This window comes from Heptranchias perlo, unplaced genomic scaffold (genome assembly GCF_035084215.1).
Source record: "Heptranchias perlo isolate sHepPer1 unplaced genomic scaffold, sHepPer1.hap1 HAP1_SCAFFOLD_441, whole genome shotgun sequence".
In the NCBI taxonomy this organism is placed as follows: domain Eukaryota; kingdom Metazoa; phylum Chordata; class Chondrichthyes; order Hexanchiformes; family Hexanchidae; genus Heptranchias; species Heptranchias perlo.
This window is the reverse complement of record NW_027139455.1, coordinates 53553-76804: the sequence shown is the minus strand read 5'-3', so window position 1 is coordinate 76804 and position 23252 is coordinate 53553. Positions and strand designations below refer to the sequence as shown.

Sequence of the window (23252 nt, the reverse complement as noted above, 5' to 3'; positions counted from 1 at the left end):
AACAGTCAATTAAAATTTTATTTATTTAAAACAAATATCTCTGTACATCTTTTATATACAGAAACAATGTACATGAACAGTCCCATATCACACATTACTAAACACAGCCAGTGGGCTAAAATGGCAGGTGTTTGTTTGAGTGAAGCAGCCATTCCCCAACCTAAGGGACAGGACACTGCAAATCATACACATTTCACAAACACCAAACCTGATACACATTATTCAGTGTCTCCCCTCCTGGTGCTACCTTAAGCTGGGTTCACTGTCCCACAGGTATCGACAGGCCTCCTGTCCCTTTCCAAACTGCCAATCTTCACTGCTCACAAAGGCCACACACAGCAGAGAGCCTGATCCCATCTTCACCTCATTCCAACACTACGCCACGATCCAGCAGGGGTCACTGGACACTGATCAGGAACACTCAGATACAGAGTAAAGCTCCCTCTGCACTGTCCCATCAAACACTCCGCGCGCGACACGGAGAGGGAGAGAGCGCGCGCGCGACACGGAGAGGGAGAGAGCGCGCGCGCGACACGGAGAGGGAGAGAGCGCGCGCGCGACACGGAGAGGGAGAGAGCGCGCGCGCGACACGGAGAGGGAGAGAGCGCGCGCGCGACACGGAGAGGGAGAGAGCGCGCGCGCGACACGGAGAGGGAGAGAGCGCGCGCGCGACACGGAGAGGGAGAGAGCGCGCGCGCGACACGGAGAGGGAGAGAGCGCGCGCGCGACACGGAGAGGGAGAGAGCGCGCGCGCGACACGGAGAGGGAGAGAGCGCGCGCGCGACACGGAGAGGGAGAGAGCGCGCGCGCGACACGGAGAGGGAGAGAGCGCGCGCGCGACACGGAGAGGGAGAGAGCGCGCGCGCGACACGGAGAGGGAGAGAGCGCGCGCGCGACACGGAGAGGGAGAGAGCGCGCGCGCGACACGGAGAGGGAGAGAGCGCGCGCGCGACACGGAGAGGGAGAGATTGACAGAGAGAGAGAGAGAGAAAGACTTCCTGGTGAGACAGGCAATGAAGGGTGACGAGGTTTGGTGCAGGTTAGTTTTGATCTTTAATGGGGGTTGAATGTGTTGAGTAGAGGTCGTGGTACATGCTCAGTGCGGTGAGGCAGGCGGATCTCTCCTGTTGGATGCCCAGATTCTCGAGTCGCTGACAGTCCTTCCTGAAGAAGCCTGTGTTGGGCTCCCCAACACAGCACTGTGACGATGATCCGAGGATCTCTTCAAAGGGGAGTTGGTCCCCTTCTCCATTTCACAGGCTCTCATCACTGCAGCTCAGATAAAACCTTGGTGACGTGACCGATCCCTTTTGTCACTCCTTCGCGGAATAACAGCTTGGCCCCCACTTTCAGGTACTCGGGGTGTTTAATAAAACGGAAACGGACAACAGCTTTCTCCCCGGTCCGCAACTCCTCCTGAAACCATCAGAGCATCAAATCAGGTAAAACACAGGGTCAGTCCACTCGGGTACAAGTCCACACCACAATACAGAGTCAGTACACTCGGGTACAAGTCTACACAATACAGGGTCAGTACACTCGGGTACAAGTCTACACAATACAGAGTCAGTACACTCGGGTACAAGTCTACACAATACAGGGTCAGTACACTCGGGTACAAGTCTACACAATACAGAGTCAGTACACTCGGGTACAAGTCTACACAATACAGAGTCAGTACACTCGGGTACAAGTCTACACAATACAGAGTCAGTACACTCGGGTACAAGTCCACACAATACAGGGTCAGTACACTCGGGTACAAGTCTACACAATACAGAGTCAGTACACTCGGGTACAAGTCTACACAATACAGAGTCAGTACACTCGGGTACAAGTCTACACAATACAGGGTCAGTGCACTCGGGTACAAGTCTACACAATACAGAGTCAGTACACTCGGGTACAAGTCTACACAATACAGAGTCAGTACACTCGGGTACAAATCTACACAATACAGGGTCAGTACACTCGGGTACAAGTCCACACAATACAGGGTCAGTACACTCGGGTACAAGTCTACACAATACAGAGTCAGTACACTCGGGTACAAGTCTACACAATACAGGGTCAGTACACTCGGGTACAAGTCTACACAATACAGGGTCAGTACACTCGGGTACAAGTCTACACAATACAGGGTCAGTACACTCGGGTACAAGTCTACACAATACAGGGTCAGTACACTCGGGTACAAGTCTACACAATACAGGGTCAGTACACTCGGGTACAAGTCTACACAATACAGGGTCAGTACACTCGGGTACAAGTCTACACAATACAGAGTCAGTACACTCGGGTACAAGTCTACACAATACAGGGTCAGTACACTCGGGTACAAGTCTACACAATACAGAGTCAGTACACTCGGGTACAAGTCTACACAATACAGAGTCAGTACACTCGGGTACAAGTCCACACAATACAGGGTCAGTACACTCGGGTACAAGTCTACACAATACAGAGTCAGTACACTCGGGTACAAGTCTACACAATACAGGGTCAGTACACTCGGGTACAAGTCCACACAATACAGGGTCAGTACACTCGGGTACAAGTCTACACAATACAGGGTCAGTACACTCGGGTACAAGTCCACACAATACAGGGTCAGTACACTCGGGTACAAGTCTACACAATACAGGGTCAGTACACTCGGGTACAAGTCTACACCACAATACAGGGTCAGTACACTCGGGTACAAGTCTACACAATACAGAGTCAGTACACTCGGGTTCAAGTCTACACAATACAGGGTCAGTACACTCGGGTACAAGTCTACACAATACAGGGTCAGTACACTCGGGTACAAGTCTACACAATACAGGGTCAGTACACTCGGGTACAAGTCCACACAATACAGGGTCAGTACACTCGGGTACAAGTCTACACAATACAGGGTCAGTACACTCGGGTACAAGTCTACACAATACAGAGTCAGTACACTCGGGTACAAGTCCACACAATACAGGGTCAGTACACTCGGGTACAAGTCCACACAATACAGGGTCAGTACACTCGGGTACAAGTCTACACAATACAGGGTCAGTACACTCGGGTACAAGTCTACACAATACAGGGTCAGTACACTCTGGTACAAGTCTACACAATACAGGGTCAGTACACTCGGGTACAAGTCCACACAATACAGGGTCAGTACACTCAGGTACAAGTCTACACAATACAGGGTCAGTACACTCGGGTACAAGTCTACACAATACAGGGTCAGTACACTCTGGTACAAGTCTACACAATACAGGGTCAGTACACTCGGGTACAAGTCTACACAATACAGGGTCAGTACACTCGGGTACAAGTCTACACAATACAGGGTCAGTACACTCGGGTACAAGTCCACACAATACAGGGTCAGTACACTCGGGTACAAGTCCACACAATACAGGGTCAGTACACTCGGGTACAAGTCTACACAATACAGGGTCAGTACACTCGGGTACAAGTCTACACAATACAGGGTCAGTACACTCGGGTACAAGTCTACACAATACAGGGTCAGTACACTCGGGTACAAGTCTACACCACAATACAGGGTCAGTACACTCTACTGCTGTGAAATGACCATTTTTGAATGTTAGCCTGTCAGACACCAGACACCCACCTTTCCGTGGATCAGCTCCACAATTGCCGTCTGTCGAACATTGCCAACATGCACCGTGACCTGGAATCCCTTCCGGAAGGTCTTTGCGTGGAAAAGCAATACGATTTCCGATTCGAATACGGAGCCAACGGTCGGATGCATCTCGAGACTCACCATCACCATCCCCTGGGTCAGAGAGAGAGAGGGTCACAATCCACACTTTACACACACAGTACTGGCAGCATAAAGGGGAGGGGTGCAAAAGTAGGATTCGTACAGGAGGCCTGTTGCACAGGGTCAAGAGGAGACCATTCAGCTCCCTGAACCTGTACATCGGGACAGATGGAGACCATTCAGCCCTGAGCCTGTTACATAGCGACAGTCGGAGGCCATTCAGCCCATCGAGCCTGATATGTCGGGACAGGAGGACGCCATTCAGCCCATCGAGCCTGATACATAGGGACAGGAGAAGGCCTTTGAGCCCATCGAGCCTGCTCCGCCATTCAATTAGGTCACGGTGATCTGTATCTTAACTCCATCTACCCGCCTTACTTCTCTGTTGCAAAATTATTCAACAGAATGCGTGACTTTAAGATAGGGTGCACGCCCTGGTGCCATTGTCCCCTGCTCTGCCCTGCTTGGTGTCTGTTCCAGAGGCGCGCCTGGGTTGAGCTGCACACCCACCTTACGGAGCAGGACCCTGTCGAAGTTCCCCAGGGCCAGGGTGGCAGCCTGCCCTGCTCTCAGCACTCGACAGGTGGAGCGGTTTCTCTGGATGCTGCACACTTTCAGAGGCAGGAACTCGCCGTTGTCCATGGGGCCCACCACCAGCTGTTCGCCCTCTCTGCAAATACCACTGGGGAGTGAGAGAAAAAGAAATCAAATGTGTTGGGTAAAGAATTGAGTGCCCGCTCTTTAAACACCAGGCTTTTAGAGGGTGGGGGGACAATCCAAGCTCAGTCTTTAAACTGATGAATCACAGAATGGTTACAGCACAGAAGGAGGCCATTCGGACAATCGAGTCTGCACCGGCTCTTTCCCTGTAGCCCTGCACATTTTTTCGTTTCCAGTTCTTATCCAGTTCCCTTTTGAAGGCCATGATTGAATCTGCCTCCACCACCCCCTCGGGCAGTGCATTCCAGATCCTAACCTCTCGCTGGGTAAAAATGTTTTTCCTCATGTCACCTTTGGTTCTTTTGCCAATCACCTTAAATCTGTGTCCTCTGGTCCTTGACCCTTCCACCAATGGGAACAGTTTCTCTCTATCTACTCTGTCTGGACCCTTCATGATTTTGAACACCTCGATCAAATCTCCTCGCAACCGTCTCTGTTCCAAGGAGAACAACCCCAGCTTCTCCAGTCTATCCACGTAACTAAAGTCCCTCATCCCTGTAATCATTCTAGGAAATCTCTTCTGCACCTTCTCTAAGGCCTTCACATCTTTCCTAAAGTGCGGTGCCCAGAACTGCACACAATACTCCAGTTGTGGCCGAACCAGAGTTTTATTAAGTTTCAACATAACTTCCTTGCTTTTGTACTCTCTGCCTCTATTTATAAAGTCCAGGATCCCGTATGCTTTTTTAACCACTTTCTCAACCTATTCTGCCACCTTCAACGATTTGTGCACATATATCCCCAGATCTCTCTGTTCCTGTACCGTACCCTCTAGTTTATATTGCCTCTCCTCGTTCTTCCTGCCAAAACGTGTCACTTCGCACTTCTCTGCGTTAAATTTCATCTGCCACGTGTCCGCCCATGCCACCAGCCTGTCTATATCCTCTTGAAGTCTATCACTATCCGCCTCACTGTTCACTACCCTTCCAAGTTTTGTGTCATCTGCAAATTTTGAAATTGTGCCCTGTGCACCCAAGTCCAAGTCATTAATATATATCAAAAAAAGCAGTGGTCCCAGCACCGACCCCTGGGGAACACCACTGTACACCTCCCTCCAGTCCAAAAAACAACCGTTCACCACTACTCTGTTTCCTGTCACTTAGCCAATTTAGTATCCATGCTGCCACTGCCCCTTTTATTCCATGGGCTTCAATTTTGCTGACAAGCCTATTATGAAACTTTATCAAACGCCTTTTGAAAGTCCATATACACATAAACCGCATTGCCCTCATCGACCCTCTCTGTTATCACATTAGAAAACTCAATCAAGTTAGTTAAACACAATTTGCCTTTAACAAATCTGTGCTGGCTTTCTTTTATTAATCCACACTTGTCCAAGTGACTATTAATAAAGGATAGGGAATGAAAGAAAGGAGAGGGGGGTGCAGTATTAAGGAGAATATTGCAGTGCTAGAGAGAGAGAGAGAGAGAGAGGATGCCCTGGAGGGATCAAGGACAGAATCTATTTGATTCGAGTTAAGAAACAATAGAGGTGCCATTACACTACTGGGTGTATTCTATAGGCCACCAACGAGCAGGAAGGATAGAGAGGAGCAAATCTGCAGGGAAATTATAGAAAGGTATCATTTCTAAAAGTTTCCCCACCACTGAGGTTAAACTGACTGGCCTGTAGTTGCTGGGTTTATCCTTACACCCTTTTTTGAACAGGGGTGTAACATTTGCAATTCTCCAGTCCTCTCGCACCACCCCCGTATCTAAGGAGGATTGGAAGATTATCTCCGCAATTTCCACCCTGACTTCCCCCAGCAACCTAGGATGCATCCTATCCAGACCCGGCATCTTTGAAAGTTGATAAATCACCAGGCCCGGATGAAATGTATCCCAGGCTGTTAAAAGAAGCAAGGGAGGAAATAGCGGAGGCTCTGACCATCATTTTCCAATCCTCACTGGATACAGGCATGGTGCCAGAGGATTGGAGGACTGCTAACATTATACCGTTGTTTAAAAAGGGAGCGAGGGATAGACCAAGTAATTACAGGCCAGTCAGTCTAACCTCGGTGGTGGGCAAATTATTGAAATCAATTCTGAGGGACAGGATAAACTGTCATTTAGAAAGGCACGGACTAATCAAGGACAGTCAGCATGGATTTGTTAAGGGGAGGTCGTGTCTGACTAACTTGATTGAATTTTTTGAGGAGGTGACAAGGAGGATCGGTGAGGGTATTTGATGTAGGCTACATGGATTTTAGCAAGGCTTTTGACAAGGTCCCACATGGCAGATTGGTCAAAAAAGTACAAGCCCATGGGATCCAAGGGAAAGTGGCAAATTGGATTCAAAATTGGCTCAGTGGCAGGAAGCAAAGTGTAATGGTTGACGGGTGTTTTTGTGACTGAAAGGCTGTTTCCAGTGGGGTACCACAGGGCTCAGTATTAGGTCCCTTGCTTTTTGTGGTATATATTAATGATTTGGACTTAAATGTAGGGAGCATGATTAAGAAGTTTGCAGATGATATAAAAATTGGCCGTGTGGTTGATAGTGAGGAGGAAAGCTGTGGACTGCAGGAAGATATCAATGGACTGGTCAGGTGGGCAGAAAAGTGGCAAATGGATTTCAATCCAGAGAAGTGTGAGGTAATGCATTTGGGGAGAGCAAACAAGGCAAGGGAATACATAATAAATGGGAGGATACTGGGAGGTGTAGAGGAAGTGAGGGACCTTGGAGTGCATGTCCACAGATCCCTGAAGGTAGCAGGACAGGTAGATAAGGTGGTTAATAAGACATACTTTCCTTTACTAGCCGAGGCACAGGATATAAGAGCAGGGATGTTATGCTGGAACTGTATAAAACACTAGTTAGACCACAGCTTGAGTACTGTGTACAGTTCTGGTCACCACATTACAGGAAGGATGTGATTGCACTAGAGAGGGTGCAGAGGAGATTTACGAGGATGTTGCCAGGACTGGAGAATTTTAGCTATGAGGAAAGATTGGATCGGCTGGGGTTGTTTTCTTTGGAACAGAGGAGGCTGAGGGGAGATTTAATTGAGGTATATAAAATTATGAGGGGCCTTGATAGAGTGGATAGGAAGGACCTATTTCCCTTAGCAGAGGGGTCAGTGACCAGGGGGCATAGGTTTAAAGTGATTGGTAGAAGGATTAGAGGGGAGCCGAGGAAAATCTTTTCACCCAGAGGGTGGTGGGGGTCTGGAACTCACTGGCTGAGAGGGTGGGAGAGGCAGAAACCCTCAACGCATTTAAAAAGGATGTGCACCTGAAGTGCCATAACCTACAAGGCTACCGATCAAGTGCTGGAAAGTGGGATTGGGCTGGGTGGCTTGTTTTCGGCTGGCACGGACACGATGGGCCAAATGGCCTCTTTCTGTGCCGTAGTTTTTCTATGATTCCAGGTGACTTATCTACTTTAAGTACAGCCAGTCTTTCTTGTACCTCCTCTATCAATTTTTAGCGCATCCCGTATCCAGTGACTTTGGCAGCCTCTTCTTCCTCGTTGGGCCGGAAATGTACTGGTCAAGAAAGTTCTCCTAATCACACTTCAGAAATTCCTGCCCTTTTTTGCCCTTTACACTATTATTATCCCAGCCTATATTAAGATAGATGAAGTCCCCCATTATCACGACTCTATATTTCTTGCAACTCGCTGTAATTTCCCTGCAGATTTGCTCCTATCTTTGATCTTCTCGTATTCTCCCTTAGTCTGATCCCACCTACTCTAGTGCTATCTGTCTCTCCCAATCCTTTGTGCACCTTCTTTCTCCTTTCCAATGCTACATCCTGGTGCCCATTCCCCTGCCAAATTAAGCGACTCAATGGTGTCGATCTCAGTCCTGAAAGCTCCAACTGACCCCCAGCATCCACAGCTTTTTTGGGGGACAGAGTTCCAGATTCCCACTCCCCTTTGTGTGAAGAAGTGCTTCCTGACATCACCCCTGAACGGCCCGGCTCTAATTTTAAGGTTATGTCCCCTCGTTCTGGACTCCCCCCACCAGAGGAAATAGTTTCTCTCTATCCACCCCATCTTAAATGCCTCAATTAGATCGCCCCTCAACCTTCTATACACAAGGGAATACAAGCCAAGTTTATGCAACCTGTCCTCATAATTTAACACCCTGAGGTGTTGTCTCTGTACAGCGGGGAAAGGGCATTACGCTTGTAGAGTGTGGAACACAGGAGCCAAATGCAACCTGAACAGGGGCAAGGGCTGTACGCAGAGGAACATTGTGTACAGAAGAGTTTTTATCCTTACCTGTACAAAGTTCCACCAACAACTGTCCCTACATCAGGTACAGAGTAGATTTCATCAACCTGGAGCAAGGGAAACGTAACACATTAGAACATAAGATCATTAGGAACTCGAGGGAGCCATAAATTCCAAAAAGCCCATCACTTTACAACAAGTCAATCCCACCTACCCAGCTACTCCCCGTATCTCCCAATCCCACCTACTCCCCGGGGAGAGTTATAGAACAAAGAGATCTAGGAGTACAGGTTCATAGCTCCTTGAAAGTGGAGTCACAGGTGGATAGGGTGGTGAAGAAGGCATTCGGCATGCTTGGTTTCATTGGTCAGAACATTGAATGCAGGAGTTGGGATGTCTTGTTGAAGTTGTACAGGGCATTGGTGAGGCCACAATTGGAGTACTGTGTACAGTTCTGGTCACCCTATTATAGAAAGGATATTATTAAACTAGAAAGAGTGCAGAAAAGATTTACCAGGATGCTACCGGGACTTGATGGTTTGACATATAGGGAGAGGTTAGACAGACTAGGACTTTTTTCCCTGGAGAGTAGGAGGTTAAGGGGTGATCTTATAGAAGTCTATAAAATAATGAGGGGCATAGATAAGGCAGATAGTCAAAATCTTTTCCCAAAGGTGGGAGAGTCTATAACGAGGGGGCATAGATTTAAGGTGAGAGGGGAGAGATACAAAAGGGTCCAGAGGGGCAATTTTTTCACTCAAAGGGTGGTGAGTGTCTGGAACGAGCTGCCAGAGGCAGTAGTAGAGGCGGGTACAATTTTGTCTTTTAAAAAGCATTTGGACAGTTACATGGGTAAGATGGGTATAGAGGGATATGGGCCAAGTGCAGGCAATTGGGACTAGCTTAGTGGTATAAACTGGGCGACATGGACATGTTGGGCCGAAGGGCCTGTTTCCATGTTGTAACTTCTATGATTCTATGATCTCCCAATCCCACCTACTCCCCATATCTCCCAATCCCACACCTTCCCCCCCACCCCGCATCTCCCAATCCCACACCTTCCCCCCCACCCCGCATCTCCCAATCCCACACCTTCCCCCCCACCCCGCATCTCCCAATCCCACACCTTCCCCCCCACCCCGCATCTCCCAATCCCACACCTTCCCCCCCACCCCGCATCTCCCAATCCCACACCTTCCCCCCCACCCCGCATCTCCCAATCCCACCTCGCCCCCCCCACCACCTCCCAATCCCACCTTCCCCCCCCCACCACCTCCCAATCCCACCTTCGCCCCCCGCATCTCCCAATCCCACCTTGCCCCCCGCATCTCCCAATCCCACCTCGCCCCCCCCCACCACCTCCCAATCCCACCTTCCCCCCCCCACCACCTCCCAATCCCACCTTCGCCCCCCGCATCTCCCAATCCCACCTTGCCCCCCGCATCTCCCAATCCCACCTTGCCCACCACCTCCCAATCCCACCTTCGCCCCATCTCCCAATCCCACCTCACCCCCCGCATCTCCCAATCCCACCTCGCCCCCCGCATCTCCCAATCCCACCTTCCACCCCGCATCTCCCAATCCCACCTTCGCCCCCCGCATCTCCCATTCCCACCTTGCCCCCCGCATCTCCCATTCCCACCTCGCCCCCCGCATCTCCCAATCCCACCTCGCCCCCCGCATCTCCCAATCCCACCTCGCCCCCCAGCATCTCCCAATCCCACCTTTCCCCCCGCATCTCCCAATCCCACCTTGCCCCCCGCATCTCCCAATCCCACCTTGCCCCCCGCATCTCCCAATCCCACCTTGCCCCCCGCATCTCCCAATCCCACCTTGCCCCCCGCATCTCCCAATCCCACCTTGCCCCCCGCATCTCCCAATCCCACCTTGCCCCCCGCATCTCCCAATCCCACCTTGCCCCCCGCATCTCCCAATCCCACCTTGCCCCCCACATCTCCCAATCCCACCTTGCCAGCTGCTCACCATATTTCCCATTTCCCACCGACACCCCATATTTCCCAATTGCACCTACCCACCTACTCCCCATATCTCCCAAACCCCAACTACCACCTGCTCCCCATACCCCTCAATCCCACCAAACCACCTCCCACCCATATCACTCAATTCCACCTACCAATCGGAGTGTTTGATGGGACAGCTTTGAGTGGGATTTACTCTGGGAATGTTTAATGGGTCACTGTGGAGGGAGCTTTACTTCACTGTGCTTTCTCATCACATAGATACAGTATCAGCGATGCAACAAGAACAACTTGCATTTATATAGCACCTTTAACATAGTAAAAATATCCCAAGGCACTTCACAGGAACGATCAAACAAAATTTCACACCGAGCCACATATGGAGATATCAGGACAGGTGACCAAAAGCTTGGTCAAAGAGATAGGTTTTAAGTAGAGTCTTAAAGGAGGAGAGAGAGGTAGAGAGGCGGAGAGGTTTAGGGAGGGAATTCCAGAGCAGCTGAAGGCACGGCCGCCAATAGTGGAGCGATGGAAATTGGGAATGCACAAGAGGCCAGAATTGGAGGAGCGCAGAGATCTTGGAGGGTTTTAGGGCCGGAGGAGGTTACAGAGATAGGGAGAGGGAGAGGGGGAAGGCCATAGAGGGATCTGAACACAAGGTTGAGAATTTTAAAATCAAGGCATTCCCGGACCGGGAGCCAATGTAGGTCAGCGAGATGGGAGAATGGGACTTGGTGCGTGTTAGGATACGGGCAGCATAGTTTTGGATGAGCTCAAGTTTACGGAGAGTGGAAGATAGGAGCACAGCCAGGAGAGCATTGGAATAGTCAAGACTCGTGGTAACAAAGGTATGGATGAGGGTTTCAGTTGCAGATGAACTGAGGCAGGGGCGGAGACGGGCGATGTTATGGAGGTGGAAGTCGGTGGTCTTGGTCATGGAGCAGATAGGGGGTCAGAAGCTCAGCTAAGGGTCAAATAGGACACGGGGTTTGCAAAGACTCTGGTTCAGCCTCAGACAGCGGCCAGGGAGAGGGAACAGAGCGCACACAACTGGAAGCAGCATTGATTGTCAGTAAAAGCAGGACAGACCTGCAAGCAGATACACTACTTCAGACAGGAGCTTAACAGCAGAATAAGAACAGAACCCAATGGGATCTATCCAGCCAATGCCCATGACAATACTGAAGAAGCCCATGTCCCAGGCACTTGAGCTCACAATACAGGCCGACACTTCACTGGCAGCGCTGAGGGAGCGCTGCGTTGTCCGAGGGGGCAGCGCTGAGGGGGCAGCGCTGAGGGAGCGCTGCGCTGTCCGAGGGGGCAGCGCTGAGGGAGCGCTGCGCTGTCCGAGGGGGCAGCGCTGAGGGAGCGCTGCGCTGTCCGAGGGGGCAGCGCTGAGGGAGCGCTGCGCTGTCCGAGGGGGCAGCGCTGAGGGAGCGCTGCGCTGTCCGAGGGGGCAGCGCTGAGGGAGCGCTGCGCTGTCCGAGGGGGCAGCGCTGAGGGAGCGCTGCGCTGTCCGAGGGGGCAGCGCTGAGGGAGCGCTGCGCTGTCCGAGGGGGCAGCGCTGAGGGAGCGCTGCGCTGTCCGAGGGGGCAGCGCTGAGGGAGCGCTGCGCTGTCCGAGGGGGCAGCGCTGAGGGGGCAGCGCTGAGGGAGCGCTGCGCTGTCCGAGGGGGCAGCGCTGAGGGAGCGCTGCGCTGTCCGAGGGGGCAGCGCTGAGGGAGCGCTGCGCTGTCCGAGGGGTCGTCTTTCGGATGAGACGTTAAACCGAGGCCCCATCTGCCCTCTGAGGTGGATGTAAAAGACCCCGTGGTACCATTTAAAGAGCAGGGGAATTCTCCCCAGTGTCCTGGTCAACCAACATCACTAAAACAGGTAATCTGGTCATTTATCTCACTGCTGTTTGTGGGACCTTGTTATGTGCAAAGTGGTCTCCTCGATTACAACAGTGACTACCCTTCAAAAAGTCCTTCCTTGGCTGGGACACCGAGAGTGTGAAAGGCGCTATAGAAATGCAAGTCCTTTCCTTCAACGTGGTGACTTTACCTGAAACTCGGTCAGTTGCTGCATCAGCTCCTCCTGCTCCTTACTGTTGGTCAGTGGGGGCAACACATTGAGGAAAACCTTCAGCAAGTCCAAGTTAACCCCACTCACACTGGACAAGGTAAAGATCGGAGTGATGCTAAACAGAACAAACAGGGGCATTACGAACACAGGCTGCAAACCTGGCAACACTCCCCTCTCCCTATTGAAACCAGAAGGCATAGAATGATACAGCACAGAAGGCGGCCATTCTGCCCATCGTGCCTGTGCCGGCTCTTTGAAAGAGCTATCCAATCAGTCCCATTCCCCTGCTCTTTCCCCATTAATCTGCAAATGTTTCCCTTCAAGTATTTCTCCAATTTCCTTTTGAAAGTTATTACTGAATCTGCTTCCAACTCCCTTTCAGGCTGCGCATTCCAGATTAGAACAACTCACTGAGTAAAAACATGTTTCCTCATCTCCCCTCTGGCTCTTTTGCCGATCACCGTAAATCTGTGTCCTCTGATTACCCGCAACTTCTGGCACCAGAAACAGTTTCTCCTTATTTACTCCATCAAACCCCTCATGATTTTGAACACCTCAATTAAATCTCCTTCTCTGCTCCAAGGAGAACAATCTCAGTTTCTCCACTTGACTGAAGTCCCTCATTCCTGGCACCATTCTGGTAAATCTCCTCTGCATCCTCTCGAAGGCCTGGCCCTTCACAGATTCGTGTACCTCCACACCTGGGTTTTGAGTGATTTCGAAGCTTGCTGGATTGCTCGGTGTGTCATCAGACCATAAGAGATAGGAGCAGGAGAAGGCCATTCGGCCCCTCCAGCCTGGTCCGCCATTTAATGAGATCATGGCTGATCTGATTTTTACCTCAACTCCACTTTCCCGCCCTTTCCCCCATATCCTTTGACTCCCTCGCTGATCAAAAATTTGTCTAACTCAGCCTTGAATGTATTCAATGACTCAGCCTCCACAGCTTTTTGGGGTAAAGAATTCCAAAGATTCACAACCCTCTGGGAGAAGAAATTCCTCCTCATTTCCGTCTTAAACGGGCGACCCCTTATTCTGAGACTATGCCCCCTTAGTTTTAGATTCCCCCATGAGGGGTAACATCCTCTCAGCATCTACCCTATCGAGTCCCCTCAGAATCTTGTATGTTTCAATAAGATCTCCTCTTATTCTTCGAAACTCCAATGAGTATAGACCCAACCTGTTCAATCTTTCCTCATAAGACAACGCTTCCATACCCGGAATCAACCTAGTGAACCTTCTCTGAACTGCCTCCAATGCAAGTATGTCCTTCCTTAAATAAGGGCACCTGAACTGTCCGCAGTACTCCAGGTGTGGTCTCACCAGCACCCTGTACAGTTGGAGCATGACTTCCCTGCTTTTATACTGCATCCCCCTAGAAATAAAGGCCAATATTCCGTTTGCCTTCGGATTACCTGCTGCACCTGTATGTTGACTTTTTGTGTTTCATGTACGAGGACACCCAGATCCCTCTGTACCGCAGCATTTTGTAATATTTCTCCATTCAAATAATATTTTGCTTTTTTATTTTTCCTCCCAAAGTGGATGACTTCACATTTTCCCACATTATATTCCATCTGCCAAATCTTTGCCCATTCGCTTAACCTGTCAATATCCCTTTGCAGACACTTTGTGTCCTCATCACAACTTGCTTTTCCACCTATCTTTGTATCATCAGCAAATTTGGCTACAAGACACTCTCTTCCTTCATCCAAGTCATTGATATATATTGTAAATAGTTGAGGCCCCAGCACTGAGCCCTGCGGCACCCCACTAGTTACAGATTGCCATTTTGAAAATGACCCTTTTATCCTGGCTCTTTGTTTTCTGTTAGTTAGCCAATCCTCTATCCATGCCAGTATATTACCCCCAACACCATGAGCTCTTATCTTGTGCAGTAATCTTTTATGTGGCACCTTATCGAATGCCTTTTGGAAATCCAAATATACTGCATCCATTGGTTCCCCTTTATCCACCCTGCCCGTTACTTCCTCAAAGAACTCTAATAAATTTGTCAGACATGATTTCCCCTTCATAAAACCATGTTGACTCTCCTTGATTGTATTATAAGTCTCCAAATGTCCTGCTACTACTTCCTTAATAATGGATTCTAGCATTTTCCCAATGACAGATGTTAGGCTAACTGGTCTATAGTTACCTACTTTCTGTCTCACTCCCTTCTTGAATAGGGGGGTTACGTTTGCAGTTTTCCAATTTGCTGGGACCTTTCCAGAATCAAGTGAATTCTGGAAGATTACAACCAATGCATCCACTATCTCTGTAGCCACTTCCTTTAAGACCCTCGGATGCAAGCCATCAGGTCCAGGGAACTTGTCAGCCTTTAGACCCATTAGTTTACCTAGTACTTTTTCTCTAGTGACAGTGATTGTTTTTAGTTCCTCCCTCCCCTTTGCCCCTTGATTTTCTACTATTATTGGTATATTATTAGTGTTTTCTACTGTGAAGACAGATACAAAATATCTGTTCAATTCCTCTGCCATTTCCTTGTTTTCTATTATTATTTCCCCAGTCTCATCCTCTAAGGGACCAATGTTTACTTTAGCTACCCTCTTCCTTTTTATATACTTGTAGAAGCTTTTACTGTCAGTTTTTATATTTCTTGCTAGTTTACTCTCATAATTTATTTTCTCCCTCTTTATTATTCTTTTAGTCATCCTTTGCTGGTTTTTAAAGTTTTCCCAATCTTCGGGCTTACCAGTAATCTTTGCCATGTTGTAAGCTTTTTCTTTTAACCTGATACCATCCTTGACTTCCTTAGTTAGCCATGGTTGGTTCACCCATTTTTGGAGTTTTTCCTCCTCACAGGGATATATTTTTGTTGTGAGTCATAAAATATCTTTTTAAATGTTTGCCACTGCTTATCCACCATCGTACCATCTAATCTGTTTACCCAGTCCACTTTAGCCAATTCCACCCTCATTCCTTTATAATTGCCCTTATTTAAGTTTAATACAGTAGTTTCAGACCCAAGATCCTCACTCCTCAAACTGGATGTGAAATTCTATCATGTTATGATCACTGTTTCCCAGGGGATCCTTTACTTTGAGATCATTAATTAATCCTGTTTCGTTACCCATTACCAGATCCAAAATGGCCTGTTCCCTGGTTGGTTTCCTGACGTATTGGTCTAAGAAACAGTCCCTAATACACTCTATGAACTCCTCCTCAGGGCTATTTTTGCCAATTTGATTTGTCCAATCTATGTGAAAGTTAAAATCGCCCATGATCATTGCATTACCTTTTTTACAAGCCCCCCTTATTTCCTGATTAATATTTTGCCCTACAGTGTAGCTACTGTTAGGGGGCCTATATACTACTCCCACCAGTGATTTCTTTCCCTTGCTATTTCTTACCTCCACCCAAATTGATTCGTCATCTTGATCTTCTGAGCCAAGATCATTTCTCACTATTATACCAATTTCATCCTTTATTAACGGAGCTACCCCACCACCTTTACCTTTTTTCGTGTCCTTCCGAAATGTTAAATAACTCTGAATATTTAGCTCCCAACCTTGGTCACCCTGCAACCACGTCTCTGTAATGGCCACGAGATCAGACCCATTTGTTTCTATTTGTGCCGTCAATTCATCTGTCTGGTTAGGAATGGTGCGCACATTCAGATAAAGAATCTTTAATTTTGTCTTTTTACCATTCTTTCCTACCCCGGCCCCATTTGCTCGTGCACTCTTACGTTTGTAGGCTCTGTCCCTTCCTGACACACTCTGAGCCACACACCTCAATAAGGACCTTGCAGTTTGACTTCTGCTCTGAGGTTTAGCCGATCTTGGTACTCCTGGGTGCTGGGATTGGTCTCAGCACTCTTGAGCTGGTGGGGGAAGAGAGGGGGACTATCCAATGACTCTTGCTTGACAGCGGATTTGCTGTTGGGCAAGAATAGGCTGATCCCCCCCCCCAGCACCCCATGATCCAATAACTGTGCAACCATCAGTGCCTGTGCTCACGTATGAAGAATGGTCATCGGGTACCAGAGAGGCATAGCATCGAACAGGGCAGAATACATAGAATTACACACAATGTACAGCACAGAAACAGTCCATTCGGCCCAACAGCTCCATGCTGGTATTTATGCTCCTCACGAGCCTCCTCCCTCCCTCCTTCATCTCACCCCAACATATCCTTCTATTCCTTTCTCCCTCGTGTGTTTATCTAGCTTCCCCTTAAATGTATCTGTGTTATTCACCTCAACTCATTCGCCTTGTGGGAGTGAGTCCCACATTCTCACCACTCTCTGGGTAAAGAAGTTTCTCCTGAATTCCCTATTGGATTTATTAGTGACTATCTTATATTTATGTCCCTAGTTCTCGTCTCCCCCACAAGTGGAAACATCTTCTCTACCTCTACCCTATCAAACTGTTTCATAATCTTAAAGACCTCTATCAGGTCAGCTCTCAGCCTTCTCTTTTCTGGAGAAAAGAGCCCCAGCCTGTTTAGCCTTTCCTGATAAGTATATCCTTTCGTTTCTGGTGGTATCCTTGTGAATCTTTTTGCACCTTCTCCAGTGCCTCTATATCCTTTACATAATATGGAGACTGGAACCGCGCACAGTATGTAGACATCACGGCCACATTTCGGAACAGGTACCAGGAAACAAAAATAAAACAGGAACACAAACATAGAAAAACTAACGACAATGAAGATGAAGTAAAGCACTCAGATAACCCGAGAAACGCAAACCCTTCATACAGAGCCGAGAGTCCCGGGGAGGTTACTGGTCTTCCTGCGATCGACACTCAGCGCAACATGGAGCAATTTCTTACCTTGGAGACTGTGCAAACTGCTGAGCGGCTGTTACAGCATCATCACTGCTCGACACCAGCAGTGGGACCTTGTTACAGCCCGGCTGTTTCAGGACCATCTCCAGCTGTTTGACGGTGCGATCGATGGTGGCCTTTGTGCACAGGTCCACTTTACTGATCACAATGAAGAAGGGGACCTTCAGAGCCATGGCCAAGCCCAGGTGCTCCCGTGTCGTGCCGGCTGTAAACACACGAGATGACAGAGAGGGTCAAAGCCGCCAGATGAGGTTCATATTCAGACCTCGCCGGTGGGAGCTCAGCGTTATAGTGTTCAAACCGTGCAGCACATAGCGTTACCATACTCATCACAAGGACGCTAGTGGAGTCAGGAGACACAGGAGATGCTCTGACCTGACCAATGGCCCAACACAAGAGCTCCTTAAAGTAGTGACTATTCTCCCTGGGGAGAGGAAATGAAGAGGCCAGCAGGATCTCTGGGACGGAGTAAGCTCCAAGCTGATAGACTGGCAATGGGAGATTGGAACCGTTGATCCAGTCTGGCCCTAGTCTGATCCCTGAGCCAGCCTGTTCTGCAGTACTCCAGGGCACCATTACAGACTGACCAGCCAGCCTGCCTCAGCAATGGGACCTGGAGGGGGAGACCAGTCATTGGGGTCTTCCCATTTGGCTCCACATAACCTTATATGCCGATGCCCAAATGGATGGGGTGGAGAAGCAGTGGGAACAGTGCTCTGTGCAGCTTTAGCTGGTTGAACTCCAGCAGTACCCCTGCCCACACCTGTGGGTCGCACTCCCAATGCCCCAGTATCACCGCCGCTCTCTGCGGGCCCCTCTCCCAATGCCCCAGTATCACCGCCGCTCTCTGCGGGCCCCTCTCCCAATGCCCCAGTATCACCGCCGCTCTCTGCGGGCCCCTCTCCCAATGCCCCAGTATCACCGCCGCTCTCTGCGGGCCCCTCTCCCAGTATCACCGCCACTCTCTGCGGGCCCCTCTCCCAATGCCCCAGTATCACCGCCGCTCTCTGCGGGCCCCTCTCCCAATGCCCCAGTATCACCGCCGCTCTCTGCGGGCCCCTCTCCCAATGCCCCAGTATCACCGCCGCTCTCTGCGGGCCCCTCTCCCACTGCCCCAGTATCACCGCCACTCTCTGCGGGCCCCTCTCCCAATGCCCCAGTATCACCGCCACTCTCTGTGGGTCGCACTCCCAATGCCCCAGTATCACGGCCACTCCCTGCGGGCCCCTCTCCCAATGTCCCACTTTTACCGCTACTCCCTGCGGGCCCCTCTCCCAATGCCCCAGTATCACCGCCACTCCCTGCGGGCCCCTCTCCCAATGCCCCAGTACCACCGCCACTCTCTGCGGGCCCCTCTCCCAATGTCCCACTTTTACCGCTACTCCCTGCGGGCCCCTCTCCCAATGTCCCAATATCACCGCCACTCTCTGCGGGCCCCTCTCCCAATGCCCCAGTATCACCGCCGCTCTCTGCGGGCCCCTCTCCCAATGCCCCAGTATCACCGCCGCTCTCTGCGGGCCCCTCTCCCAATGCCCCAGTATCACCGCCGCTCTCTGCGGGCCCCTCTCCCAATGCCCCAGTATCACCGCCACTCTCTGTGGGCCCCTCTCCCAATGCCCCAGTATCACGGCCACTCCCAGCGGGCCCCTCTCCCAGTATCACCGCCACTCTCTGCGGGCCCCTCTCCCAATGTCCCAATATCACCGCCACTCTCTGCGGGCCCCTCTCCCAGTATCACCGCCACTCTCTGCGGGCCCCTCTCCCAATGCCCCAGTATCACCGCCGCTCTCTGTGGGCCCCTCTCCCAATGCCCCAGTATCACCGCCACTCTCTGCGGGCCCCTCTCCCAATGCCCCAGTATCACCGCCACTCTCTGTGGGCCCCTCTCCCAATGCCCCAGTATCACCGCCACTCTCTGCGGGCCCCTCTCCCAATGTCCCAGTATCACCGCTACTCCCTGCGGGCCCCTCTCCCAGTATCACCGCCACTCTCTGCGGGCCCCTCTCCCAGTATCACCGCCACTCTCTGCGGGCCCCTCTCCCAATGTCCCAGTATCACCGCCACTCCCTGCGGGCCCCTCTCCCAATGCCCCAGTATCACGGCCACTCTCTGCGGGCCCCTCTCCCAATGCCCCAGTATCACCGCCACTCTCTGCGGGCCCCTCTCCCAATGCCCCAGTATCACGGCCACTCTCTGCGGGCCCCTCTCCCAATGCCCCAGTATCACGGCCACTCTCTGTGGGCCCCTCTCCCAATGCCCCAGTATCACCGCCACTCTCTGCGGGCCCCTCTCCCAATGTCCCACTTTTACCGCGACTCCCTGCGGGCCCCTCTCCCAATGCCCCAGTATCACCGCCACTCCCTGCGGGCCCCTCTCCCAGTATCACCGCCACTCTCTGCGGGCCCCTCTCCCAATGCCCCAGTATCACCGCCGCTCTCTGCGGGCCCCTCTCCCAATGCCCCAGTATCACCGCCACTCCCTGCGGGCCCCTCTCCCAATGCCCCAGTATCACCGCCGCTCCCTGCGGGCCCCTCTCCCAATGCCCCAGTATCACCGCCGCTCTCTGCGGGCCCCTCTCCCAATGCCCCAGTATCACCGCCACTCCCTGCCGGCCCCTCTCCCAATGCCCCAGTATCACCGCCACTCCCTGCGGGCCCCTCTCCCAATGTCCCAGTATCACCGCCACTCCCTGCGTGCCCCTCTCCCAATGTCCCCACTTTTACCTCGACTCCCCTGCGGGCCCCTCTCCCAATGTCCCACTTTTACCGCCACTCCCTGCGGGCCCCTCTCCCAGTATCACCGCCACTCTCTGCGGGGCCCCTCTCCCAATGTCCCAGTATCCACCGCCGTTCTCTGCGGGCCCCTCTCCCAATGCCCCAGTATCACCGCCACTCTCTGTGGGTCGCACTCCCAATGCCCCAGTATCACGGCCACTCCCTGCGGGCCCCTCTCCCAGTATCACGGCCACTCTCTGCGGGCCCCTCTCCCAATGTCCCAGTATCACCGCCACTCTCTGTGGGCCCCTCTCCCAATGCCCCAGTATCACCGCCACTCCCTGCGGGCCCCTCTCCCAATGTCCCACTTTTACCGCGACTCCCTGCGGGCCCCTCTCCCAATGCCCCAGTATCACCGCCGCTCTCTGCGGGCCCCTCTCCCAATGCCCCAGTATCACCGCCACTCCCTGCGGGCCCCTCTCCCAATGCCCCAGTATCACCGCCACTCCCTGCGGGCCCCTCTCCCAATGCCCCAGTATCACCGCCACTCCCTGCGGGCCCCTCTCCCAATGCCCCAGTATCACCGCCACTCCCTGCGGGCCCCTCTCCCAATGTCCAGTATCACCGCCGTTCTCTGCGGGCCCCTCTCCCAATGCCCCAGTATCACCCGCCACTCTCTGCGGGCCCCTCTCCCAATGCCCCAGTATCACCGCCACTCTCTGCGGGCCCCTCTCCCAATGCCCCAGTATCACCGCCACTCTCTGCGGGCCCCTCTCCCAATGCCCCAGTATCACCGCCACTCTCTGCGGGCCCCTCTCCCAATGCCCCAGTATCAACCGCCACTCTCTGTGGGTCGCACTCCCAATGCCCCAGTATCACGGCCACTCCCTGCGGGCCCCTCTCCCAGTATCACCGCCACTCTCTGCGGGGCCCCTCTCCCAATGTCCCAGTATCACCGCCACTCTCTGCGGGCCCCTCTCCCAATGTCCCACTTTTACCGCTACTCTCTGCGGGCCCCTCTCCCAATGCCCCAGTATCACCGCCACTCTCTGCGGGCCCCTCTCCCAATGCCCCAGTATCACCGCCGCTCTCTGCGGGCCCCTCTCCCAATGCCCCAGTATCACTGCGACTCCCTGCGGGCCCCTCTCCCAATGCCCCAGTATCACCGCCACTTACTGCACACATACCTATGCCAGTATTGGCACTGACAACTAGCATTGCAAAGTCCGGCAGTAGCTCGTGAGGCCAAAAATGGTGGTCTTTAAGTACTTGTGGTGTCCTGCCAGGTCAATGAAGGTTATCATTTTAGAGGCACTTTCGACAGATGACCTCTGCTGTTCGGGAATCGCTGTAATTTACCACCTTAAAGTAAGGCACAAGAAGCACGTTAAGAAAGGACTGAACTGTCAGTGTGACCAGACTCGGAAAATGTATTGAGCGAGGAGGTGAGCCACACAGACCCGAAGGTCCCAGGATCGATTTCCAGGCTGTGCTCAGTTAGCTGATCTCAAACAGGTGGCAGCAGGAGCTCGTCACCTGGGAGGAGGAAATCCCAATCACGATCCAGGGTCCTCAACAGTGATGCCGCCCACAGTCAAGTAGCCCAACTACACTCAATGTCAAAGTTGACAGATGAACAACGAGCACTTAGTTTGCAACCAGTAACAGTAATTCAGCACAGGTCACTGATGGGGGAGGTGGAAGGATAGGGACCCATAACCCAGCACAGGTCAATGATGGGGGGAGGGGGGAAGATAGGACCCATAACCCAGCACAGGTCAATGATGGGGGAGGGGGGAAGATAGGACCCATAACCCAGCACAGGTCACTGATGGGGGAGGGGGGAAGATAGGACCAGTAACCCAGCACAGGTCAATGATGGGGGAGGGGGGAAGATAGGACCCGTAACCCAGCACAGGTCAATGATGGGGGAGGGGGGAAGATAGGACCCGTAACCCAGCACAGGTCAATGATTAGGGTGGGGGAAGATAGGACCCGTAACCCAGCACAGGTCAATGATGGGGGAGGGGGGAAGATAGGACCCGTAACCCAGCACAGGTCAATGATTAGGGGGAGGGGGGGAAGATAGGACCCGTAACCCAGCACAGGTCAATGATGGGGGAGGGGGGAAGATAGGACCCGTAACCCAGCACAGGTCAATGATTAGGGGGAGGGGGGGGGAAGATAGGACCCGTAACCCAGCACAGGTCAATGATGGGGGAGGGGGGAAGATAGGACCCGTAACCCAGCACAGGTCAATGATTAGGGGGAGGGGGGGGAAGATAGGACCCATAACCCAGCACAGGTCAATGATTAGGGGGAGGGGGGGAAGATAGGACCCATAACCCAGCACAGGTCACTGATTAGGGGGAGGGGGAAGATAGGACCCGTAACCCAGCACAGGTCAATGATTAGGGTGGGGGAAGATAGGACCCCGTAACCCAGCACAGGTTCAATGATGGGGGAGGGGGGGAAGATAGGACCAGTAACCCAGCACAGGTCACTGATGGGGGGAGGGGGGGAAGATAGGACCCGTAACCCAGCACAGGTCAATGATGGGGGGAGGGGGGAAGATAGGACCCGTAACCCAGCACAGGTCAATGATGGGGGAGGGGGGAAGATAGGACCCGTAACCCAGCACAGGTCAATGATTAGGGTGGGGGGAAGATAGGACCCGTAACCCAGCACAGGTCAATGATGGGGGAGGGGGGAAGATCGGACCCATAACCCAGCACAGGTCACTGATGGGGGAGGGGGGGAAGGATAGGACCAGTAACCCAGCACAGGTCAATGATGGGGGAGGGGGGGAAGATAGGACCAGTAACCCAGCACAGGTCACTGATTAGGGGGAGGGGGGAAGATAGGACCCATAACCCAGCACAGGTCAATGATCGGGGGAGGGGGGAAGATAGGACCCATAACCCAGCACAGGTCAATGATGGGGGAGGGGGGAAGATAGGACCCATAACCCAGCACAGGTCAATGATGGGGGAGGGGGGGAAGATAGGAC

The 23252-nt window shown here is 52.1% G+C and overlaps 1 protein-coding gene across 1 annotated transcript in view; it reads right to left on the bottom strand.

Annotated features, from left to right (window-relative positions):
* The window catches only part of LOC137313106 (GTP-binding protein 2-like), a 41663-nt gene continuing 18411 nt past the window's right edge, over window positions 1–23252 (bottom strand). The window contains 9 exon segments of the mRNA XM_067979357.1: window positions 1–1416; window positions 3620–3784; window positions 4283–4454; window positions 8718–8776; window positions 12694–12829; window positions 17514–17733; window positions 21430–21471; window positions 21474–21561; window positions 21563–21604. Coding sequence (XP_067835458.1) covers window positions 1267–1416; window positions 3620–3784; window positions 4283–4454; window positions 8718–8776; window positions 12694–12829; window positions 17514–17733; window positions 21430–21471; window positions 21474–21561; window positions 21563–21604 — 1074 coding nt within the window. The 3' untranslated portion in view covers window positions 1–1266.